The 21,049-nt window shown below is 37.2% G+C and overlaps 1 protein-coding gene across 1 annotated transcript in view; it reads right to left on the reverse strand.

Moving 5' to 3' along the window:
* RNF17 (ring finger protein 17) overlaps positions 1-21,049 on the reverse strand; it is a 158,478-nt gene that overhangs the window by 123,600 nt on the left and 13,829 nt on the right. Inside the window, exons 3-6 of the mRNA XM_036455598.2 lie at positions 12,062-12,153; positions 10,033-10,150; positions 8,819-8,899; positions 7,552-7,652 (exon numbers count right to left, since the gene is read on the reverse strand). Coding sequence (XP_036311491.1) covers positions 7,552-7,652; positions 8,819-8,899; positions 10,033-10,150; positions 12,062-12,153 — 392 coding nt within the window. The remainder of the gene's footprint in view (positions 1-7,551; positions 7,653-8,818; positions 8,900-10,032; positions 10,151-12,061; positions 12,154-21,049) is intronic.

Genomic DNA, 21,049 nt, shown 5'->3' on the forward strand with positions numbered 1-21,049 from the left:
GATTTCTCAACAGAAACTATGCAGGCCAGATGGGAGTGGCAAGAAATATTCAAAGTGATGAATAGCAAGAACCTACAACCAAGATTACTCTACCCAGCAAAGTTATCATCCAGAATTGAAGGGCAGATAAAAAGCTTCACAGATCAGAAAAAGCTAAAGGAGTACATAATCACCAAACCAGTATTATATGAAATGCTAAAAGGTGTTCTTTAAAAAGAGAAAAAAGAAGAAAAAAGTAAAGGTAAAAATTATGTTCAACAAATACATATCTATCAACAAGTGAATCTAAAAGTGAAGTGAATTAAAAATCTGAGGAACAGAATAAACTGGTGAATATAATAGAATCAGCGGCATAGAATGGGAGGGAATTTTTAATTCTCAGGGGAAAAGAGGTGTCTGTGTGGGGGGTACAGGAAGATACTGGACAAAAATCATATACCTATGGATGAGGACAGTGGGGGAGGTTGGGGAGGTAGGGGAGGAGGTAAGGGCAGAGGGTGGAGTGGGGACCAGGTGTATGGGAGCTATAGGGGGAGGAACAATAAAGATTTATTTAAAAAAAAGAATAGAGAGATAAACCCAACCTCAAAAAAAAAGCTGCTATCGCCCCCGAGGTTATAGGGCTGCCTTGAAAGTCCTATGCACACCTCGCATCCATGGCAAACATGGCAGTGGACTCCACAATGGAACTGCTACTTTTAGATATTTTTAAACACCCCAGCCTTGAGGTAATACTTTGCTTCTTGATTCTGACTCTGCTTCTCAGTGGGTCATGTATAAAATATCCTTAGGCATGCTTCAACTTTTCCTCCTGCCAGTGGCCTTAAATTCTGTATGTACACACCCCCTCCTCCCAGCTGGGTGTGGGCACCATGTCATGTGGTGTACACAGGGGGTATGTACACACCCTCTCCTCCTAACTGGCACCAGAGCATCGGTGACCAGGACATTTCTCTGCATTATCTTAGGCTCTTTTGTCTTTGGTTGAGTTGGCTGTTCTGTTTGCTTTGCTCCCCTGCCTCCTTACCCCCGTCAACTTTGGGTCTTGAAAATATCTTGGTTCTCAGATTTAGCTCACTTGATGTTTGACAGCAGTTCTGGAGACTGAGCACATCACAATGACTTCATGATTCCTAAATCCCTCCTCTCACGTCCTGTTTCTAACAGGAGTTAAGTTGCCCAGATGTAACACTCATTCGGTTTAGGATTCACATATTAGGACATGACATATTTGTGTGGAAAGCTTTTGCATGGAGGATACCTGTGAGGAGGGGAATCAGTAGTGAAAGGAATCAATGGCAGGTTTGGAACCCCCAGACAGGAAACCTTGCTCACTCCCCACTGCACTCCCTACATGTCTCCCTCAGAGGCTGGCCTGGGCGTGCAAAGGAAGCCAAGCCTCCTGCCTGCTCGCTGGGCTCCGTGGCTCCAGCTTATGCTGCCTTCTTTGTGGCTATGGGTGCTGCCATATTTGTGGCTATGAGCATGGCCATCTTTGTCATGGAGTGACAGTTAATTTGCATATTTCCGTTTTATTAAATAGGATATGCATAGTCCATGAACACAGACAATAGTGTGGCAAAGGCCTGGAGGAGGGATGAGATGGTGGGGAGGGGGACAATGGGAAAAAATAATACTTTTTAATTATTAAAATAAAATAATAATTTTTATTTTAATACTTTCAATAATAAAGATAAATTTAAAAATATATAGAACTGTCATGTGATACAACAATTCCACTTTTGAATATTTACCCAAAGAAAACAAAAATACTTAATTTGAAAAGATATATGCACCATGTTCACTGCAGCATTACTAGTAATAGCCAATATATGAAAATGACCTAGGCATCAATTAATAGATGAATAAATCAAGATTTGTGCATAAATTAAATATTGTTCAGTCAGAAAAAAAGAATGAAATATTGGCATTTGCGACAACATGGATAGAACTAAAGGTATTATGCTATGTGAAGTAAGTCAGAGGATGACAAATATCATACAATATCATTTATATGAAGAATCTAAAAAATCCCCAAATGAATAAACAAAACAAAACAGACTCGTAGATATAGAGAATGAGCTGATGGCTTCCCAAGGGGAGAAAGTAGGGGATATGAATAAAAATAATTTAAAAATTTAAAAATGGTCAAAGGACTTGAATAAACATTCTCCCAAAAAAGAGAGAGAACTACATAATCAGACATCCTGAAGAGAGAGACAACGGGGAGACAAAGAAACAGCCTGCATATGAAAGAAAAGCAGGCATCAACAGAAAAGGAAGTAAATGAATTAGAGGCAAGTAAGCTATCAGAGCAAGAATTCAGAGAAATAATCATAAGATGGCTAAAAAGAATGGAAGACAAATTTGACAATATGAGTAAGAACCAAGAGGAAATGAAGAACCAAGCAGAAATGAAAAATGACATCGCTACTATAAAGAACTCAATAGAAAGCATCAAGAGTAGACTAGAAGAAGCGGAGGACTGCATCAGTGAGCTAGAAGACAAGATGGAAAAAATACCCAATTAGAGCAGCTTCTAGAAAAAATTAAAAAGCAGGAGGAGAGCCTAAGGGAACTTTGGGACAATACAAAACAAAACAAAACAATATTCACATAATAGGGGTTCCAGAAAGAAAGGAAACTGAGCAAGGAATAGAAAAAATGTTTGAAGAAGTAATGACAGAAAACTTTCCTGATACAGAAAGAAAATACCCACACAAATCCAAGAAGCTCACAGAGTCCCAAGCAAAATGAACCCCAAAAGACCGATGCCAAGGCACATTATAATTAAATTGGCAAACACCAACGACAAAGTAAGAATCTTGCTGAAACCGGTTTGGCTCAGTGGTAAAGCGTCGGTCTGCAGACTGAAAGGTCCCAGGTTCGATTCCGGTCAGGGGCATGTACTTTGGTTGCGGGTACATCCCCGGTAGGGGGTGTGCAAGAGACAGCTGGTCGGTGTTTCTCTCATCGACATTTCTAGCTCTCTATCTCTCTCCCTTCCTCTCTGTAAAAAAATCAATAAAATATAAAAATAAAAATAAAAAGAATCTTATAAGCAGCCAGAGAGAGACAGAAAGTTACATATAAAGGAACCCCCATCAGACTAGCAACTGACTTCTCAACAGAAACTCATCAGGCCAGATGGGAATGGAATGAAATATACAAAGTCATGCAAAGGAAGGGTCTGAATCCAAGAATATTGTACCCAGCAAGGCTATCAATCAAAATTGAAGGTGAAATCAGGAATTTCAAAGACAAAAAAAATCTAAGGGAATTTATCACCACCAAACCAGCAATACAAGAAATGCTAAAGGGTCTGCTATAATAATAAAAAAAGAAATAGGAAGCAAAGAAGGAATACAGGGGTATAGAATAAAAATGGCAACAAATAAGTACCTATCAATAACTTTAAATGTAAATGGATTAAATGCCCCAATCAAAAGACATAGAGTAATGGAATGGATAAGAAAACAAGACCCATATATCTGCTGTCTACAAGAAACCCATTTCAGAAAAAAAGACACACACACACAGACTGAGGGTGAAGGGATGGAAAAACGTTTTCCAGGCGAATGGCAATGAAAAAAAATCTGGGGTAGCAATACTTATACCTGACAAATAAGACCCCAAAGTTAAGGACATAACAAGAGATAAGGAAGGCCACTTCATAATGCTAAAGGGAGCAATCCAAAAAGAAGAAATAACTCTGGTAAACATATATGAACCCAATATAGGAGCACCCGAATACATAAAAAAAAAAAAAAAAAAACAAAAACAAAAAAAAAAAAAACTCCTGGAGGACATTAAGGGAGATATTAACAGCAATATAATCATAGTAGGAAACTTTAATACCTCACTATCGCCATTGGACAAATACTCTAAATAAAAAATCAGCAAAGAAACATCAATCCTAAATGACTCACTAGACCAGATGGAATTGATATCTTCAGAACATTTCATCCCAAAGCCACAGAATTTTCATTCTTTTCAAGTGCACATGGGTCATTTTCAAAGATAGGTCATATGCTGGGACATAAGCAAAGTCTCCTCAAATTCAAGAAGATAGAAATCATACCAAGTATTTTCTCAGACCACAGTGTCATAAAACTGGAAATCAACTACAGTAAAAACAATCTTAAAAAATCTAACACATGGAGACTAAACAGCATGTATTAAACAATGACTGAGTTACAGGAGAAATCAAGGAAGAAATAAAAAACATCCTGGCAACAAATGACAATGAAAACACGACAATCCAAAATCTATGGGACACAGCAAAAGCAGTCTTGAGAGGGAAGTTCATACCTCTATAAGCCTACTGCAAAAAAAACAAACAACAAAAAAACAAAAAACAAGAAACGATGGTAATAAGTTACCTAGCCCTAAAACTCAAATAGTTAGAAAAAGAGCAACAAGAAAAGCCCAGTGTAAGCAGAAGAAAGGAAATAATAAAAATCAGAGCAGAAATTAATGACAAAGAGACCAAAGAAACAATACAAAACATCAACAAAACCAAGATCTGATTCTGTGAAAGGATAACCTATAGCCAGGCTCACCAAGAAACAAAGAGAGAGGACCCAAATAAGCAAAATCAGAAATGAAAGAAATGAAATAACAACAGACCCCGCCGAGATACAAAGGATTGTTACAAAATACTACGGACACTCTATTCCAACAAACTGGACAACCTGTAGGAAATGGACATATTCCTAGAAAAATATAACCTTCCAAAACTCAATCAAGAAAAATCTAAACAGTTCAATAGGCCAGTAACTACAGAAGAAATTGAAGCCATCATCAAAAAGCTTCTGGGAAACAAAAGCCCAGGGCCAGACGGCTTCACAGGAGAGTTTTACCAAACATTCAAGGAAGAACTAAAACCTATACTCCTCAGACTATTCAAAAAAAATTTAAGAGGAAGGAACACTTCCAAGCTCCTTTAATGAAGCCAGCATCACCCTAATACCAAAACCAGATAAAGACAACACAATGAAAAAGAATTATAGGCCAATATTCCTCATGAACCTAGATGACAAAATCCTCAACAAAATTCTAGCAAATCGGCTCCAGCAGTACATCAGTAAGATCATACACCATGATCAAGTAGAATTTATCCCGGGAATGCAAGGATGGTACAATATCTGCAAATCAATAATCGTGATACATAGCATAAACGAATTGAGATATAAAAACCATATAGTCATATCAATTGATACAGAAAAAGCATTTGATAAAATCCAACACCCTTTCCTGGTAAAAACTCTCAACAAGGTGGGAATAGAAGGATCATACCTCAACATAATAAAAGCTATATATGATAAACTCACAGCAAACATCATACTCAATGGGCAAAAACTAAAACCATTCCCTCTAAGAACAGGAACAAGACAGGGTTGCCCATTCTCACCACTCTTGTTTGAAATAGTACTGTAAGTACTCGCCATTGCAATTAAACAAGAAGAAGAAATAAAAGGCATCTTAATTGGAAAAGAAGTAAAGTTGTCCTTATTTGCAGATGATATGATATTGTACATTAAAAAAAACAAAAGACTCCATCAAAAAAACTAATAGATTTAATAAATGAATTTGGCAATGTAGCAGGATACAAAATTAATGCCAAGAAACCTATGGCCTTTCTATAAACCAATAGTGAACATAAAGAAACAGAGACTAAAAAAGCAATCCCATTTACCATCACACCAAAAAAATTAAGATACCTAGGAATAAACTTAATTAAGGAGGTAAAAAACCTATATGCAGAAAACTACAGGACACTGAAAAAAGAGAGGAAGATGTAAACCGATGAAAGAACGTACCATATTCATGGATTGGTAGAATCAACATCATTAAAATGTCTATACTACCCAAAGCAATTTATAGGTTCAGTGCACTCCCCATTAAAATACCAACATCATATTTCACAGACCTAGAAAGAACTCTCCAAAAATTCATCTGGAATAAAAAAAAAAAATAACCCAAATAGCCACAGCAATCCTGAGAAAGAAGAATAAAGTAGGAGGAATCTCAATACCAGATTTCAAGCCGTATTACAAAGCTACTGTCCTCAAAACAGTCTGGTACTGGCACAAGAACAGACATATAGACCAATGGAATAGAATAGAGAACCCGGATATCAACCCAAACCTCTATACTCAATTAATATTTGACAAAGGAGGCATGAGCATACAATGGAGTTAAGACAGTCTCTTCAATAAATGGTGTTGAGAAAATTGGACAGATACATGCAAAAAAATGAAACTAGATCACCAGCTAACATCATACACAAAAATAAACTCAAAATGGATACAGGACTTAAACATAAGATGAAAAAACATAAAAATACTAGAGGCATCCACAGGCAGCAAAATCTCAGACATATGCCAAAAGAACTTCTTCACTGATATTTCCCCTAGGGCAATGGAAGCTAAAGAGAAAATAAACAAGTGGGACTGCATCAAAATAAAAAGCAATTACAGCAAAAGAAACCATCAACAAAACAAGGAAGCCCACTGTATGGGAGAACATATTTGCCAATGTTATCACTGATAAAGGTTTAATCTCCAACATCTACAGACAGCTTATACAACTTAATAAAAGGAAGATAAATGATCCAATTAAAAAATGGGCAATGGATCTAAATAGAATCTTTTCAAAAGAAGACAGAGGGAAGGCCAAGAGGCACATGAAAACAAGCTCAAAGTCACTAATTATCTGAGAGATGCAAATCAAAATGGCAATGCAGTACCACCTCACACCTGTCAGAATGACTATCATCAACAAATCAGCAAAGGACAAGTGTTGGCAAGGATGCAGAGAAAAAGGAACTCTTGTGCACTGCTGGTGGGAATGCAAACTGATGCAGCCACTGTGGAGAACAGTATGGTGTTTCCTCAAAAAACTGAAAATGGAACTCCCATTTGACCCAGTAATTCCACTCTTAGGAATATATCCTAAGCAACTAGAAACACGAATCAGAAAGGATATATGCACCCCTATGTTCATAGCAGCACAATTTACAATAGCTAGTATTTGGAAACAGCCTAGGTACCTGTTAGCAGATGAATGGATCAGAAAACTATGGTATATCTACACAATGGAATGCTATGCTGCCATAAAAAAGAAGGAATTCTTTTCATTTGCAGCAATCTGAATGGAATTGGAGAACATTATGCTGAGTGAAATAAGCCAGTCAATGAAAGAAAAACACCACATGTTCTCACTCATTTATGGATAACAAAGAGCATTATAAACTGATGAACAGAAAGATAGATACAGAGACAATAAAGCAACAAACAGACTGTCCAAATACAGCGGGGAGGGGAGGGAAATATGGGGGAGATAAGAGATCAACTGAAGGACTTGTATGCATGCATATAAGCATAACCAATGGACGCAAAACTCTGGGGAGGGAGGGCATGTATGGGAGTGGGGGGGGGCAATAGTAAGTTATGTACATATATAATACCTTAATTTTAAAAATGAAAAAAAATGACAAGTTAATGTTAAGAGTTTAGTTTCATTAAATCTATCTTTTTAAGTTATTACCTGGAATCAAGAGAAGTAAAAAGTTGATCAAACTGTTTCTCCAGATTCTTTAAAAGACTGACTGTCTCTTCTTGTGTTTGATTGTGTATGTGTTCGAGCATCTAGGAAGAACGTAATACAAAGACCTAATTTGGTTTGTTGTTGTTGTTTTTTTTGTAGAAATTGTATTGTTCCAAATAATTCTAAAAATAAAAGGTACTTTATAGACTTTTCAAAATAACAACACAAGAAAAAATCAGATGATAAACTTCAAATCCTGGTACCTGCCACATCTTTGTTGGCACTACATACTGACAAACTAGCAAAATGGCCTAGAAAATCTACTAAGTTTTATAAACTTGTTTCTTATCCTGTTTTGTCATTCCAGGAAATAAATAATTTTAAATAGCTGGATTTCTCTCTGGCGCCTTTCCTTAAATTAAAAAAGTAACATTTTAATCCAAGTATTTTTAAAATATTGACTATTCTACAAATTGAATTTTTAAACAAAAAAGTGTTCATTGAGATTGGTGACCCATTTTTTCTCTTCAAATTTCTCCCTTTTGGAATGGGAATGTCTATCCTATCCTTGTCCAACCAATTATTTTAGAAGCAATTAATTTACTATCTAGTTTCACAGATTCACTGTTAAAGAGGAATTTGGCCCTTGAGCTTAACCCATACTTCATTTGGGAGATATTTAGATGAGATTTGGGATAAGTGCTGACTGAAATAGGTTAAGACTAAGTTGGTTGGCTGAATGAATGTATTTCGCATGTGAGAAAAACATGATACTGGGGAACTGGAGCAGAGGACAGACTGTTATGAAACTCCCCCTGTCCCCCCCACAAGTTCATATGTTGGAAGTCTTAACTCCCATATCGGCTATAATCTTTGAGCGCTTTGGTTGTAAATTTGTTGCTTGTTCTTTGTCACCAAATGAGTTAGCCTCTCTTTGGGGGAATGGGGTAAAGGAGAAAAGAAAGTAAGACTCTTTATGAAGGGTATACAGCCAAGTAATGAGCATATTAGAAAGACGATCTGCAATACTCAGAGATAAGAAATCATGGTCCCTTGATAGAGCTTCTTCATTAGTGGGCTGCTAACACAATGCTGCCAAGACCAATCCCAGCAGGCCACGGGAGTTTCCCAGTCTTCTGTGTATTTCTCTGTCACTAGATTATCGTGCTTAATAATTTCTAACTTCAGTGTTAGAATATCCAAGTATACATATTTAAAGAGACTATGCCCTAATTCATAATAGAATTTAATCATTCAAAATGCTTACTTTTACAGCAATACTTAATTGTTCAAAATTATTGCCTGCTATCTTTAGTGCTTCATCAATTTCTTCTGTAGTTTTAGTCTCCTAAAAAGTGAAAAGGGGACCATAAACAATTATATAAAAATACTTAGATATATTAGTCACAAAAAACATCAGGCTATTATTTTGGTTACAACAGCAACATAGACCTACCAAAGAAATCTGCAATCAAGAAAAATAACACTGTTCATCTTACCCAGTAAGTAAGCATTTTAGAGTTTCAGTTATAGCATTCCTGATTTTTTAAAGATAACTTTTAAAAAAATAAGATTGTGTCCTGTAACAATTTGAAGCTTAAAACTACCTTGAAAAATTTATCATGGCAATAAATGTACACATGTAAAAATGAACAGTTTAAGGAAAATATTATAATTTGGTTATATTAACATTTAAACTTTAAAGTAAAAGATAGCAAGATTAAATGCTCTCTCTCTCATCCACCAGCCCACTAAAGATCTCCTTAACAGCCTTGTCTAGGTGGCTCAGCTGGTTGCAGCATTGTCCCATACACCAAAGGTGGTGGGTTTGATGCCCAGTCAGGATGCTTATGGGAGGCAAATGATCTCAATGTTTCTCTCTCCCTTCTCCTTCCCCTCTCTCTCTCTCAAATCAATAAAAACTTATCCTCTGGTGAAGATTAGAAAAAAAAAGATCTCTGTAACAAAAGGACAATACTTCATTCAACAGCATTTTGGAGTCTGTTCTTTTTTCTAGTCTTAAATTTTAAAAATACACTAAAGTTATCAAGTGTAGTAACGGGTAAAATTTAATCTTCCAACATCATCATCATCAATAACAAATGCCATCAGACCTTTTGGATGCCATTAAAATAATTGGAAAAAATCATACTTAGAATTTATAAATGTGTACTTTATATACATTTCACAGAATCTGAATTCAATAACTAGGTTTAAAGGAAAGAAGCTAATATAGGTAAATATCAAGAACACTAACAGAGTTGTCAAAGGTAGCATGAGCTGCCTTGGGAATAAAAGAATTTGTTCAAGCATAGTTTGGAATAAAACAAGAGGCTCAAGTAAGAAGTGTGTTTACCTCTTACATTTAAACTTTCTAAAAGAATCTGTAATTATAGGAACCTTGAGAGGAAATTTAAGCTACCAGAGACAAAGTAAAAATGGGTGGCTTCATCTTACTTTACAAAATAGCATTTTTCATACCGCCATTACAGCTGATGAATTCAAAACAGTCCTGTGTGTGGATGGTGAACCAATGTGTTTTAAACCAATAGTGAGCTGATCAGCAGTCTTTCTGAAATCCTGAGAACAATTCTTTATCCTGAAAAATGTCAAGTATATTATTTTAAATACCAACATTAATAAAACAGTTTTAACCTTCTATTCTAATGTTTGCTGTCTACAGAAAATAATTTATGTGATGACTTGTAAAAACACACACACTGGGTTCTCAATCATCTATGATAGGCAAAGAGAGGAAACCATGATTAAATATACTTTCATATAAAACTTAATTTTGATAGAGAATTCAATTTCTTAACAAATTTCTAAAAATAATAGCTTATATAAATCGTGCTTTAATTTCCTAACCACTTCTCTTTCCCTGATATTTTTTAGTAGAGATGCTGATAATCACTGTCTTAAACTCAATTAAAGTCAGTACTTATCCACATAAATGCCAGCTATTAAAAAATGTACTTACATAGCCCTAGATAATTTACAAAAAGGTAATGAACTTACCGTATTTTTCGGACCATAAGACGCACTTTTTTCCCCCCAGAAGTGGGGGGGAAAAGTCCCTGCGTCTTATGGTCCAAATATAGCCTACACATATACTTTAAAAAAAAAAGTTTTTTTACTTGCCCGGCTCTGTGTGGTCTCTGTGTGCTTGCCCGGCTCTAAAATGGTTCTAAATGCTGCTGTTTACTTTACAGGGTTGATTACATGTGTTTATGACTGTGATGTTGGGTTTTAATGCACATAAAATATTTTAGGACACTATTTGTTTCAGAATCTTTTTTTCTTCATTTCCCTTCTCTAAAAACTGGTGCGTCTTATGGTCCGGAGCGTCTTATGGTCCGAAAAATACGGTACTACATAAGTTAATTTTCAAGGGAAAGGATCCATTTCAAATCTATTTTTACCTTTATATCCTCATATTGACTAGCACACAGTAAGCACTATGCTGAATAAGTTACTCAAAACCTGTAACAATTTATAGAAGAAACTATGATGTTTAATGTTACTCTTATAAAGAGAAGTAGACTAAATATTTTTTAAACATTCAATTACTTTGAAAAGTGAACATTCATGTTCTTAAAAATATGAGTACATTAGACCTGAGGATTCCATATTCAATTCCTATTACAAAATAGTAAATATAAATCATAAAGAAAATATATCAGATATCAAGAGATGTTTCTATTTAAAATATACAAATACTAGAGGCCCAGTGCATGAAATTCGTGCATGGGTAGGGTCCCTAGGCCTGGCCGGTTGATCAGGGCCGATATGTGGGATAACCAGCAGGGTATCAGGGCCCCCCAGCTGGCACCACCTTAGACAGTCTGTGCCACCAGCTTGCTGGCCTCGACCCTGCTGCCACCCCCTGCCCGCTCACCAGCTGGCCCAGCCCACCCAATTGCCCCATCACCACTGGTTGCCTGCCTCCCCTATCCCTGATTGTGCACCTGTAGGGTCCCTTGGCCTGGCCTGCATTCTCTTGCAATCCAGGACCCCTCAGGGGATGTCAGAGAGCACAATCCCCCAGGCCAGGCCAAAGGACCCCACTGGTGCACAAATTTTTGCACCAAGCCTCTAGTCCTTTAATAAATCACCTCTCAATCTATTACTTCCACAAATCCTCCACTGTATTGTATTCTTGCTCCCTCTCAAGAGTCAACAGAGAAATTCTTATTCATTCTCCATGTCTTATTCTCACCCAGCAACAACAGCTATTGCTAGAATCATACTCTCAGCTATCCTTGATCTGACATGGTAATCTTGCTTTCCTTTTTTTTTTTTTTTACACTTTAATTAAGAACAAACTAATACTGCTTCCTTAGGAGCTGGATTATCCATTTAATTAACAGCTAAGACAAATTATAAACTTAAAGAGCAGTTTATGAACAAAGGGTTAGAAACAATGATCTAAAAATTATATTTTAGTAATGCTAAAATTACTCTTTCACAAATACTTTTAAATACTAAAATAAGTGCACATAGAACATACTTTTTAGGCTGCAGTTTGTCCATAAAAGATCCTTCTTTAACATATCCATCTATTGGATAGTGTCCTTGTCTAGTATTTATAGACGTATCAATCTTAGGACAAAAAAAACAAAAACAAAAAAAAAACACAGAAAGTCAGTCAATAAATTCTGTTTATGCAGAATCCAACCAACCAATGTGCCATTCACAGATAAATTTCATAAGAGCCTTAAAGATCCTTGAAACTTCATTAAATCAAAGAAAAAAAAATTGTGTGTGTGTGTGTGTGTGTGTGTGTGTGTGTGTGTGATGTTTTTATCCTATTCTAATCAGTAAACAAATCAGTAATCTGGCAATTATGAGTTAAACAGAACATTAAATTAACTAAAATACTTCATTCTACCATAATTCTAAAGAAATGCAACAATACTTTATAATTTTACTGTAGCCCTGGCTGGTGTTGTTTAGTGGTTAGAGTGTTGGCCTGTGCACCAGGTCGTGGGTTTGATTCCCAGTGAAGGACATGTACCTGGGTTGCAGCTTCATCTCTGGCCCTGGTTGGGGCACCTGCAAGAGGCAACCAACTGATGTGTATCTCTTTCACATCGATGTTCCCCCCCCCCTTTCTTTCTCTCTCTCTCTCTCTCTCTCTCTCTCTCTCCCTCCCTCCCTCCCTCCCTCCCTCCCTCCCTCTCTCCCTCCCTCCCTCCCTCCCTTCCTTTTTCCCTCCCCCGCCACCTCCCTCTATTCCACTATCTCTAAAAATCAATAGAAAAAAATAAGTAAGGATTTTAAAAAATTACTGTAAAATTTTTACAATGATATGTTAAGGTATGTTCAAAACTTTAAAATACTTAAGAATAAACCTATACTAATAAAAGTGTAATATGCTAATTAACCGGGGCCGCAAGGGAAGCCCAGGTTCCAGGTGTCTGCAGGTGGCTAGAGGGAAGCCAGTGCCGCAGCCAGGGGAAGGAAGGCCTACTCTTGCACACATTTCATCCACCAGGCCTTAGTTTAATAAGAAAATATAAGCTCTAAGAAAAGAAAATCAAGTAACTTATTGGGGATTATAAAATAAGAACTGAGTAAATGGAGAATTATATCAGGTTCCTGGAGACAAAGATTTAATATCTTAAACTATATATAATATAAATTAATAGCATTCTCAAGTTCATATGGAAAATTCATTATGCAAGAATTACAACAATTTTAACATACCATTTGAGAGAAATTTATCTCATCAGAGAATAAAGCTACTGTAACTAAAATACTATGGTACTGGTACAATAGAGAACAAGAATCCTAAAACAGATCCATGTATACATGGGACCTTAATACAGAATACAAATGACCAATTAAACAGAGGAAGGAATATTCAATAATTATTCTGGGAAAGTCAGCTCATCATTCTGAAGAATTAAGTTTATACCTACTTTACAGCATATATGAATACTTAAAAAGATCAAGTATAAACCTTTAAAAAAGCATGATATAAGTATTTAAATATATATATATATTTAACTCTGAGATGGGAAGGTCTAATTAAAAAAACAAACCCAGAAGCCATGGAGTGGGGAACAAAGAGGGAAACATTTCTGAAAGGCTAAATATAATAAAAAAATTTAAGTGAAAGATTGAGAGAAAACAGTTAAAAACATAGGACAAAGTGTTAATATCCCTATTACATGAAGTATTTCTACAAGTTATGAAAATACAAAACAAAAGGGAAATATGCAAAGTTTCTCAACAGGTCTACTGAAGACCTCTGAAAGTTGTTCAATTTCACTAATCAGGGAATTGCAATTTAAAACAAAGAGATATCCATTTTTGCCCATCATATTGCCAAATATGAAAAAAAAATATCACAAATTGAAATATGGATTTATTTTAGAGCTAGAAATTAACAGAACTTGTTAATGGAATATTTTTGGTAGGGGTAGGTTATGAAGAACTATGTAAAGATACAGAGAAAATTATGAAAACCACTTAAATGTTTATAATGAATAGACTGGATAAGAATCACACGAATTATGTGCAATTGTTTATTATGTGAGCATTAAAAGTAACACAGGAATCTCTCATGAGAATAAGTTCATGTTGCTAAGAGAAATAAAGCAGATGACTAAATATTATGTGGTCTCAAATTTAAATACACATCTTTGATGGGGAAGATGATGTTCTGTCAATGTTTTAAGTAAGATATATTATTATATAACTGGGGGAAAGTGTTACCTTTAACAAATCACATTAAACTAAATGTTATATTTAAGAAAGTCTCATCCCAAAATTGAGGGTTACAACCTTAATTTCTATCTGCCTGCTCATTCATTCTCCTTTGATTTGACATTTCATAGTAAGAGGTTAATGTTATCAACAGATTTATTTTTTAAGCAAACGTACCCTCAAGATTTTGTCACATAATAAAACAAAATATGAAACTTAGAACTGAACCACTCATCTCCTCCCAATTCAAAATGCTTGCATCTCTTTAGTTTAAAAAATCTTTATTGAAAGTATTACATATGTCCCCATTCCACCCTCCTCCCCCCCCTCCTTGACCTATTCTACCTGCCCCTGTCATCCACCCCAGGCATTCCCCACCTATTACCTGTGTCCAGGGGTTATGCAAATATGTATGCATAAAAGTTCTTTGGTTGATCTCTTCCTATCTACTCACCCTACCCCACCTTCCCTCTGAGGTTCCATAGTCTGTTCCTTGCTTCTATGTCTCTGGATCTTTTAAGTTCATCCATTTATTTTGTCCATGAGATTCCACATATGAATGAGGTCATGCGATACTTAGCTCTCTCTGACTGGCTTATTTTGCTCAGCATAATACTTTCCAGATCCATCCATGCTGTTGCAAATAGTAAGAGGTCTTGTCTTTTTTTTTTTTTTTTTTTTTTTTTTTTTTTTTTTTAACAGCTGCCTAGTATTTTTTTTTTTTTTTCTGCCTAGTATTATCTCCTCATCTGTTGATGGGCACTTGGGCTATTTCCAAATTCTGGCTATCATAAATTGTGTTGCTATGAACGTAGGGATGCATATATTCTTTCTGATGTTTCAGTTTTTTAGGATATATTTCTCGAAGTGGGATCACTGTGTCAAATGAGAATTGCACTTTCAATTTTTTGAGGAACTCCATACTGTTTTACACAGTGGTTGAACCAGTCTGTATTCCCACCAGCAGTGTATTAGGGTTCCCTTTTCTCCACATTCTCATTTGGCGATTTGTTGATGGTAGCCATTCTGACAGGTGTGAGGTGATACCTCACTGTTAATTTGCATCTCTCTGATGATTAATGACTTTGAGCATTTTTCCAGATTTCTCTTGGCCATATCTGTATGTCCACTTTGGAGAAGTGTCTATTTAGGTCTTTGGCCCGTTCTTTAATTGGATTGTTTGTATTCCTTTTATTAAATTGTATCAGTTCCTATATAGTTTGGAAGTTAACCCCTTATCACTGTATCATTTCCAAATATGTTCTCCTATACAGTGTGCTCCCTTTTAATATTGTTGGTTTCTTTTGCTGTGCAGAAACTTATTTTTATGTGCTCCCATGTTTTCCTCCTTAGTTTCCTTTGCTGTGAGATATGTATCTGTAAACATATTGCTAAGAGAGATGTCTAAGATATTTATGTCTATGGTTTCTTCTAGGATTTTTATGGTTTCACAACTTACATTTAAGCCTTTTATACATTTTGAGTTGATCTTTGTGTATGGTGTAAGTTTGTTGTCTAGTTTCATTTTCTTGCACATATCTGTCCAATTTTCCAAACACCATTTATTGAAGAAACTATCTTGACTCCATTGTATTCTCTTGCCTCCTTTATCAAATACTGTATTAACACATTAAGCGCCAGCCTGTTTTGTCTTCTGGACAGAAAGTATAGTGTCATGCTGAAACCGGTTTGGCTCAATGGATAGAGCACTGGCCTGCAGACTGAAAGGTCCCGGGTTCGATTCCGGTCAAGGGCATGTACCTTGGTTGCGGGCACATCCCCAGTAGGGGGTGTGCAGGAGGCAGCTGATCGATGATTCTCTCTCATCGATGTTTCTAACTCTCTATCCCTCTCCCTTTCTCTCTGTAAAAAATCAATAAAATATATATTTTAAAAAGTATAGTGTCAGTTACTGCTGACTGACATGGGGCTTAATGTGTTAAACATAATGGCGTGGATTGATTTCGGGCTTCTGTGTTCTGTTCCATTGATCTATATGCCTATTCTTATGCCAGTCACAGGCTGTTCTAAATATTGTAGTATAACTTGATTATCTGGTAATGTGATTCCTCCAATTCTGTTCTTTCTCAAGATTGTTGTACCTATTTGGGGTCATATTTGGTTCCACATAAATTTTTGGAGTATTTGTTCTAGAAGTGTAAAATATGCTGTTGTTCTTTTATTAGGGACTAGAGGCCTGGTGCACTAGTGGAGTCCCTCAGCCTGGCTACAGGATCAGGCTGAAACTGGCTTTCCGACATCCCCTGAGGGGTCTTGGATTATGAGAGGGAGCAGGCCAGGCCAAGGAACCTCCACCGGTGCACGATCATGGCCACAGGAGATTGGCCAGCCAGGGAGGGATGATGGAAGGGCTCTAGAGTAGGGGTGTCAAACTCAATCAGAGAAGGGGCCAAAATCTAAAATCCAGCCTAAATCGCGGGCCGAATGGTTTACTGAACAGTCATAAACTGTCATTGTGATGGAAACGCAGCGGAGTGCAGTGATGACAGCGCGGTGCGGGCCACATTGCAAGGCCTGGCGGGACGGATTTGGCCCGTGGGCCTTGTGTTTGACACATGTGCTCTAGGGCATGTCTGGCCAGTCTTGCTCAGTCCTGATCGGCTGGGCCCCAGCAGTAAGCTAACCTACTGGTCAGAGTGTCTTCCTGGTGGTGGTCAGCACACATCATAGTAACTGGTCAACTGGCCAACTGTCTGCCTGCTGGTGGTCAGTGCATGTCACAGCGAGCAGTTGAGTGGTCAATTATCTGCCCCCATGGTGGTCAGTGCACATCATAGCGAGCTATTGAGTGGCCTTAGCATATCATTAGCATAGTATGCTTTGATTGGTTGAATGGATGATTGGACAACTGGACACTTAGCATATTAGGCTTTTATTATATAGGATTGCACTGAATCTATAGATTGCTTTGGGTAGTATTGACATTTTATTTTTTAAACATATTTTATTGATTTTTCACAGAGAGGAAGAGAGAGGAAGAGTTAGAAACATTGAGGAGAGAGAAACATCGATCAGCTGCCTTCTGCACACCCCCCACTGGGGATGTGCCCGAAACCAAGGTATATGCCCTTGACCAGAATTAAACCTGGGACTCTTCAGTCCACAGGCCGACGCTCTAGCCACTGAGCCAAACCAGTTAGGGCAGTATTGACATTTTAATGATGTTAATTCTACCAATCCATGAATATGATATACTCTTCCACTTGATTATATCTTCCTCTATATCTTTTGTCCAACATCCTATAGTTTTTCAAGCACAGGTTTATTAACTTCTTGGTTAAGTTTATTCCTAAGTATGTTAATTTTTTTGTTGCAATGGTATATGGGATTTTTAGTTTCTCTGAGAGTTCATTATTGGTATGTAAAAATGCCAACAATTTCTAATTTTAATTTTGTATCCTACTACCTTGCCAAATTCATTTATTATTAATAAATCTAATAATTTTTTGATGGAGTCTTTAGTATTTTTAGGTATCATATCATGTAACTTGTGAATAATGATAGCTTTACTTTCTCCTTTCCCATTTGGATGCCTTTTATTTCTTCTTGTCTGATTGCTATGCCTAAAACTTCCAGTATTATCCTATATGATAAAAGCCTAATATGCTAAGTGTCCAGTTGGCTGTTCAACCAATAAAGCATAATATGCTAATGATATGCTAAGGCCACTCAACCACTTGCTATGATGTGCACTGACCACCAGGGGGCAGACAGTAGACTGGTCGACCAGTCACTATGACGTGCACTGATCATCAGGGGGCAGACACTCCGACTGGTAGGTTAGCTTGCTTTGGGGGTTTAGCCAATGGGGACTGAGCAAGACAGGCCGGACATGCCCTGAGGCTCTCCCATGGTCCCTCCCCAGCCCTGATTGTGCACTGATAGGGTCCCTCAGCCCTGCCTGCACCCTCTTGCAATCTAGGACCCCTCAAAGGATGTTGGAGAGCTGGTTTCGGCCCAATCCCACAGGCCAGGCTGAAGGACCCCACTGGTGCACAAAGTCATGCCCTGGGCCTCTAATGTTGAATAAGAGTGAGGAAAGCGGGCATCCCTGTCTTGTTTCTTTTCTTAGTGGAAATGGTTTTAGTTTTTGCCCATTGATTATGTTTGCTACAAATATGTCATATCTGGCCTTTATCATGTTGACATATACTTCCTCTATTCCCATTTTGCTGAGAGTTTTTATAAAAAATGGGTGTCATTTTTTGTCGAATGCTTTTTATGCATCTATTGATCTGATCATGTGATTTTTGCCTATTTGTTTATGTGATATATCACATTTATTGATTTGCAAATATTGTACTAGCCTTGCATCCCAGAATAAACTGCAATTGGTCATGGTATATGATCTTTCTAATATATTGCTAGATCAGATTTGCTAAAATTTTGAAGATTTTAGCATCTATGCTTATCAGGGATATTGGCCTGTAATTTTCTTTGCAATGTCTTTATCTGGTTTTGGAATTAGGGTAATTCTGGCCTCATAAAAAGAAGTTGGAAGTGTTCCTTACTCTTGAATTTTCTGAGAGAGTTTGAGGCAGATAGGTGCTAGTTTTTTAAATGTTTGGAAAACATCCCATGAAGCCTTCTGGACCAGGGCTTTTGTTTGCTGGAAGTTTATTGGTTTAATTACTACTTCAATCTCATCAATAGTTATCAGTCTATTCAGGTTTTCTGCTTCTTTCTGATTGAGTCTTGAAAGATTGTATTTTTCTAGGAAAATGTCCATTTCGCTCAGGTTGCCTAATTTATTGCAATATAGTTGTTCATAGTACTTTTTATGATCTTTTTTATTTCTCTTGGGTCTGTTGTTGTTTCACCTCTTTTGTTTGATTTTGTTTGAGTCCTCTCTCTTTGTTTCTTGATGAGTCCTTGATGAGTCTGTGGAGGTTCATCAATCTTGTTTTCCTTTTTAAAGAACCAGTTCTTGGTTTTATTGATCTTTTATATTTATATAAATTATACATATTTTTAGTCTCTATGTCATTTATTCCCAGTCTGATCTTTATTATTTCCTTCCTTCTACTTACTCCGTGTTTTCCTTATTGTTCTCCTTCTATTTTTTTAAGTTGTAAGATTAGATACCTTATTAAAAGTTTTTCTTGGTTTTATTTTTTAGTTTTTTGTTTTGTTTTCGTTCTGGTTTGGGGTTTTTTTGTTTGTTTGTTTGCTTTTGTTTGTTTGTTGTTGGTTTTGTTTTTTTTTAGATAGGCCTGTAGTGCTTTGAATTTCCCTCAGGATGGCTTTCACTTGTCCCAGAGTTTGGGTTGTAGTGTGTTTATTTGTTTCCAGGATGTTTTTTATTTCCTCTTTGATCTCTTTGGTAACCCATTCATTGTTTAATATCATGTTATTTAGCCTCCATGTGTTTGAGAGTTTTTGAGTGTTTTTATTACAATTAATTTCTCATTTCATGCCATTGTGATCTGAGACGATGCTTAATATGATTTCAATCTTTTTGAACTTGTAGAGATTTGGCCTGTGTCCTAACATGTGGTCTATTTTTGAAAATGTTCCATGTGCACTTGAGAAGAATATATATTCTATAGTTTTGGGATGAAAAGCTCTGAAAATGTCAATTCTATTTAAGCTAGTGTATTGTTTAGGATCGCTGTTTCCTTGTTAATTTTCTGTCTAGAAGATCAATCCAGTGATGTCCCCTATCAAGCCCTGCCAGGCAGGGGGTGCGGTCTGAAGTCCCCTAGCCCAGCACCACGACAGGAAGTGCACCTGGAGGGTCTCCTGTCAAGCCCTGCCTGGTGGGGGGTGCAGCCTGAGATCCCCTGTCAAGCCCCACAGGGGCGGGGAAGGGTATAGCCTCAAGTCTCTGCTGATTGCTTGTTAAGGCTCCTTATGGAAATTTGGCCTCAGCTATATTTGTGATGGAGTGATGTCAATTAGCATATTCCCTCTTTATTATATAGGATTGCTGTCAATCTCTCCCTTGATATCCTCCAGAAGATTTTTTTATGTATTTGGATGCTCCTGTATTGGGTACATATGTTTACCAGAGTTATATCCTCTTGTTGTATTGATTCCTTTAGTATTATGAAGTAGCCTTCATTATCTATTTTATGGCCTTTATGTTCAAGTATATTTGGTTAGATGATCATTGCTACCACAGCTTTCTTTTCCATTTCCATTTGCCTGGAATAGTTTTTTCCATCCTTTCAATTTCAATCTGTGTGAGTCCTTTATTCTGGGGTTGGTCTCTGTGGACAGTGTGTGTGTGTGTGTGTGTGTGTGTGTGTGTGTGTGTGTGTGTATATATATATATATATATATATATATATATATATATATATGTTATTTTTTTATCCACTCAGGAACCTCATAACCTTTGAAGAGTATTTAAGCCATTTATATTTAAGACTAGTGGCCCAGTGCATGAAATTCGTACACGGAGGGGGTGTTTCCACAGCCCAGCCTGCACTTTCTCCAATCGAAGACCCCTTGGGGGATGTCCGACTGCCAATTTAGGCCCAATCCCACAATCTGGGACTGCTGGATTCTAACAGCTTACTTGCCTGCCTATCTTATTGCCCCTAACTGCCCTTCCCAGCTAGCCTGATCTCACCCTCAACTGCCCTCCCCCATCTGTCTGGTTGCCCCCAACTGTCCTCCCCTGCCATCCTGATCTTGCCAAGTGCCCTCCTCTTGCAAGCCTGGTTACCCTCAACTGCCCTCCCCTGCCAGCCTGATCTTTCCCCCAATGGCCCTCCCCTGTCATCCTGATCTTGCCCCCAACGGTCCTCCTCTGCCA

Source organism: Pipistrellus kuhlii, unplaced genomic scaffold, assembly GCF_014108245.1.
Source record: "Pipistrellus kuhlii isolate mPipKuh1 unplaced genomic scaffold, mPipKuh1.p scaffold_m20_p_3, whole genome shotgun sequence".
Taxonomy (NCBI): Eukaryota; Metazoa; Chordata; class Mammalia; order Chiroptera; family Vespertilionidae; genus Pipistrellus; species Pipistrellus kuhlii.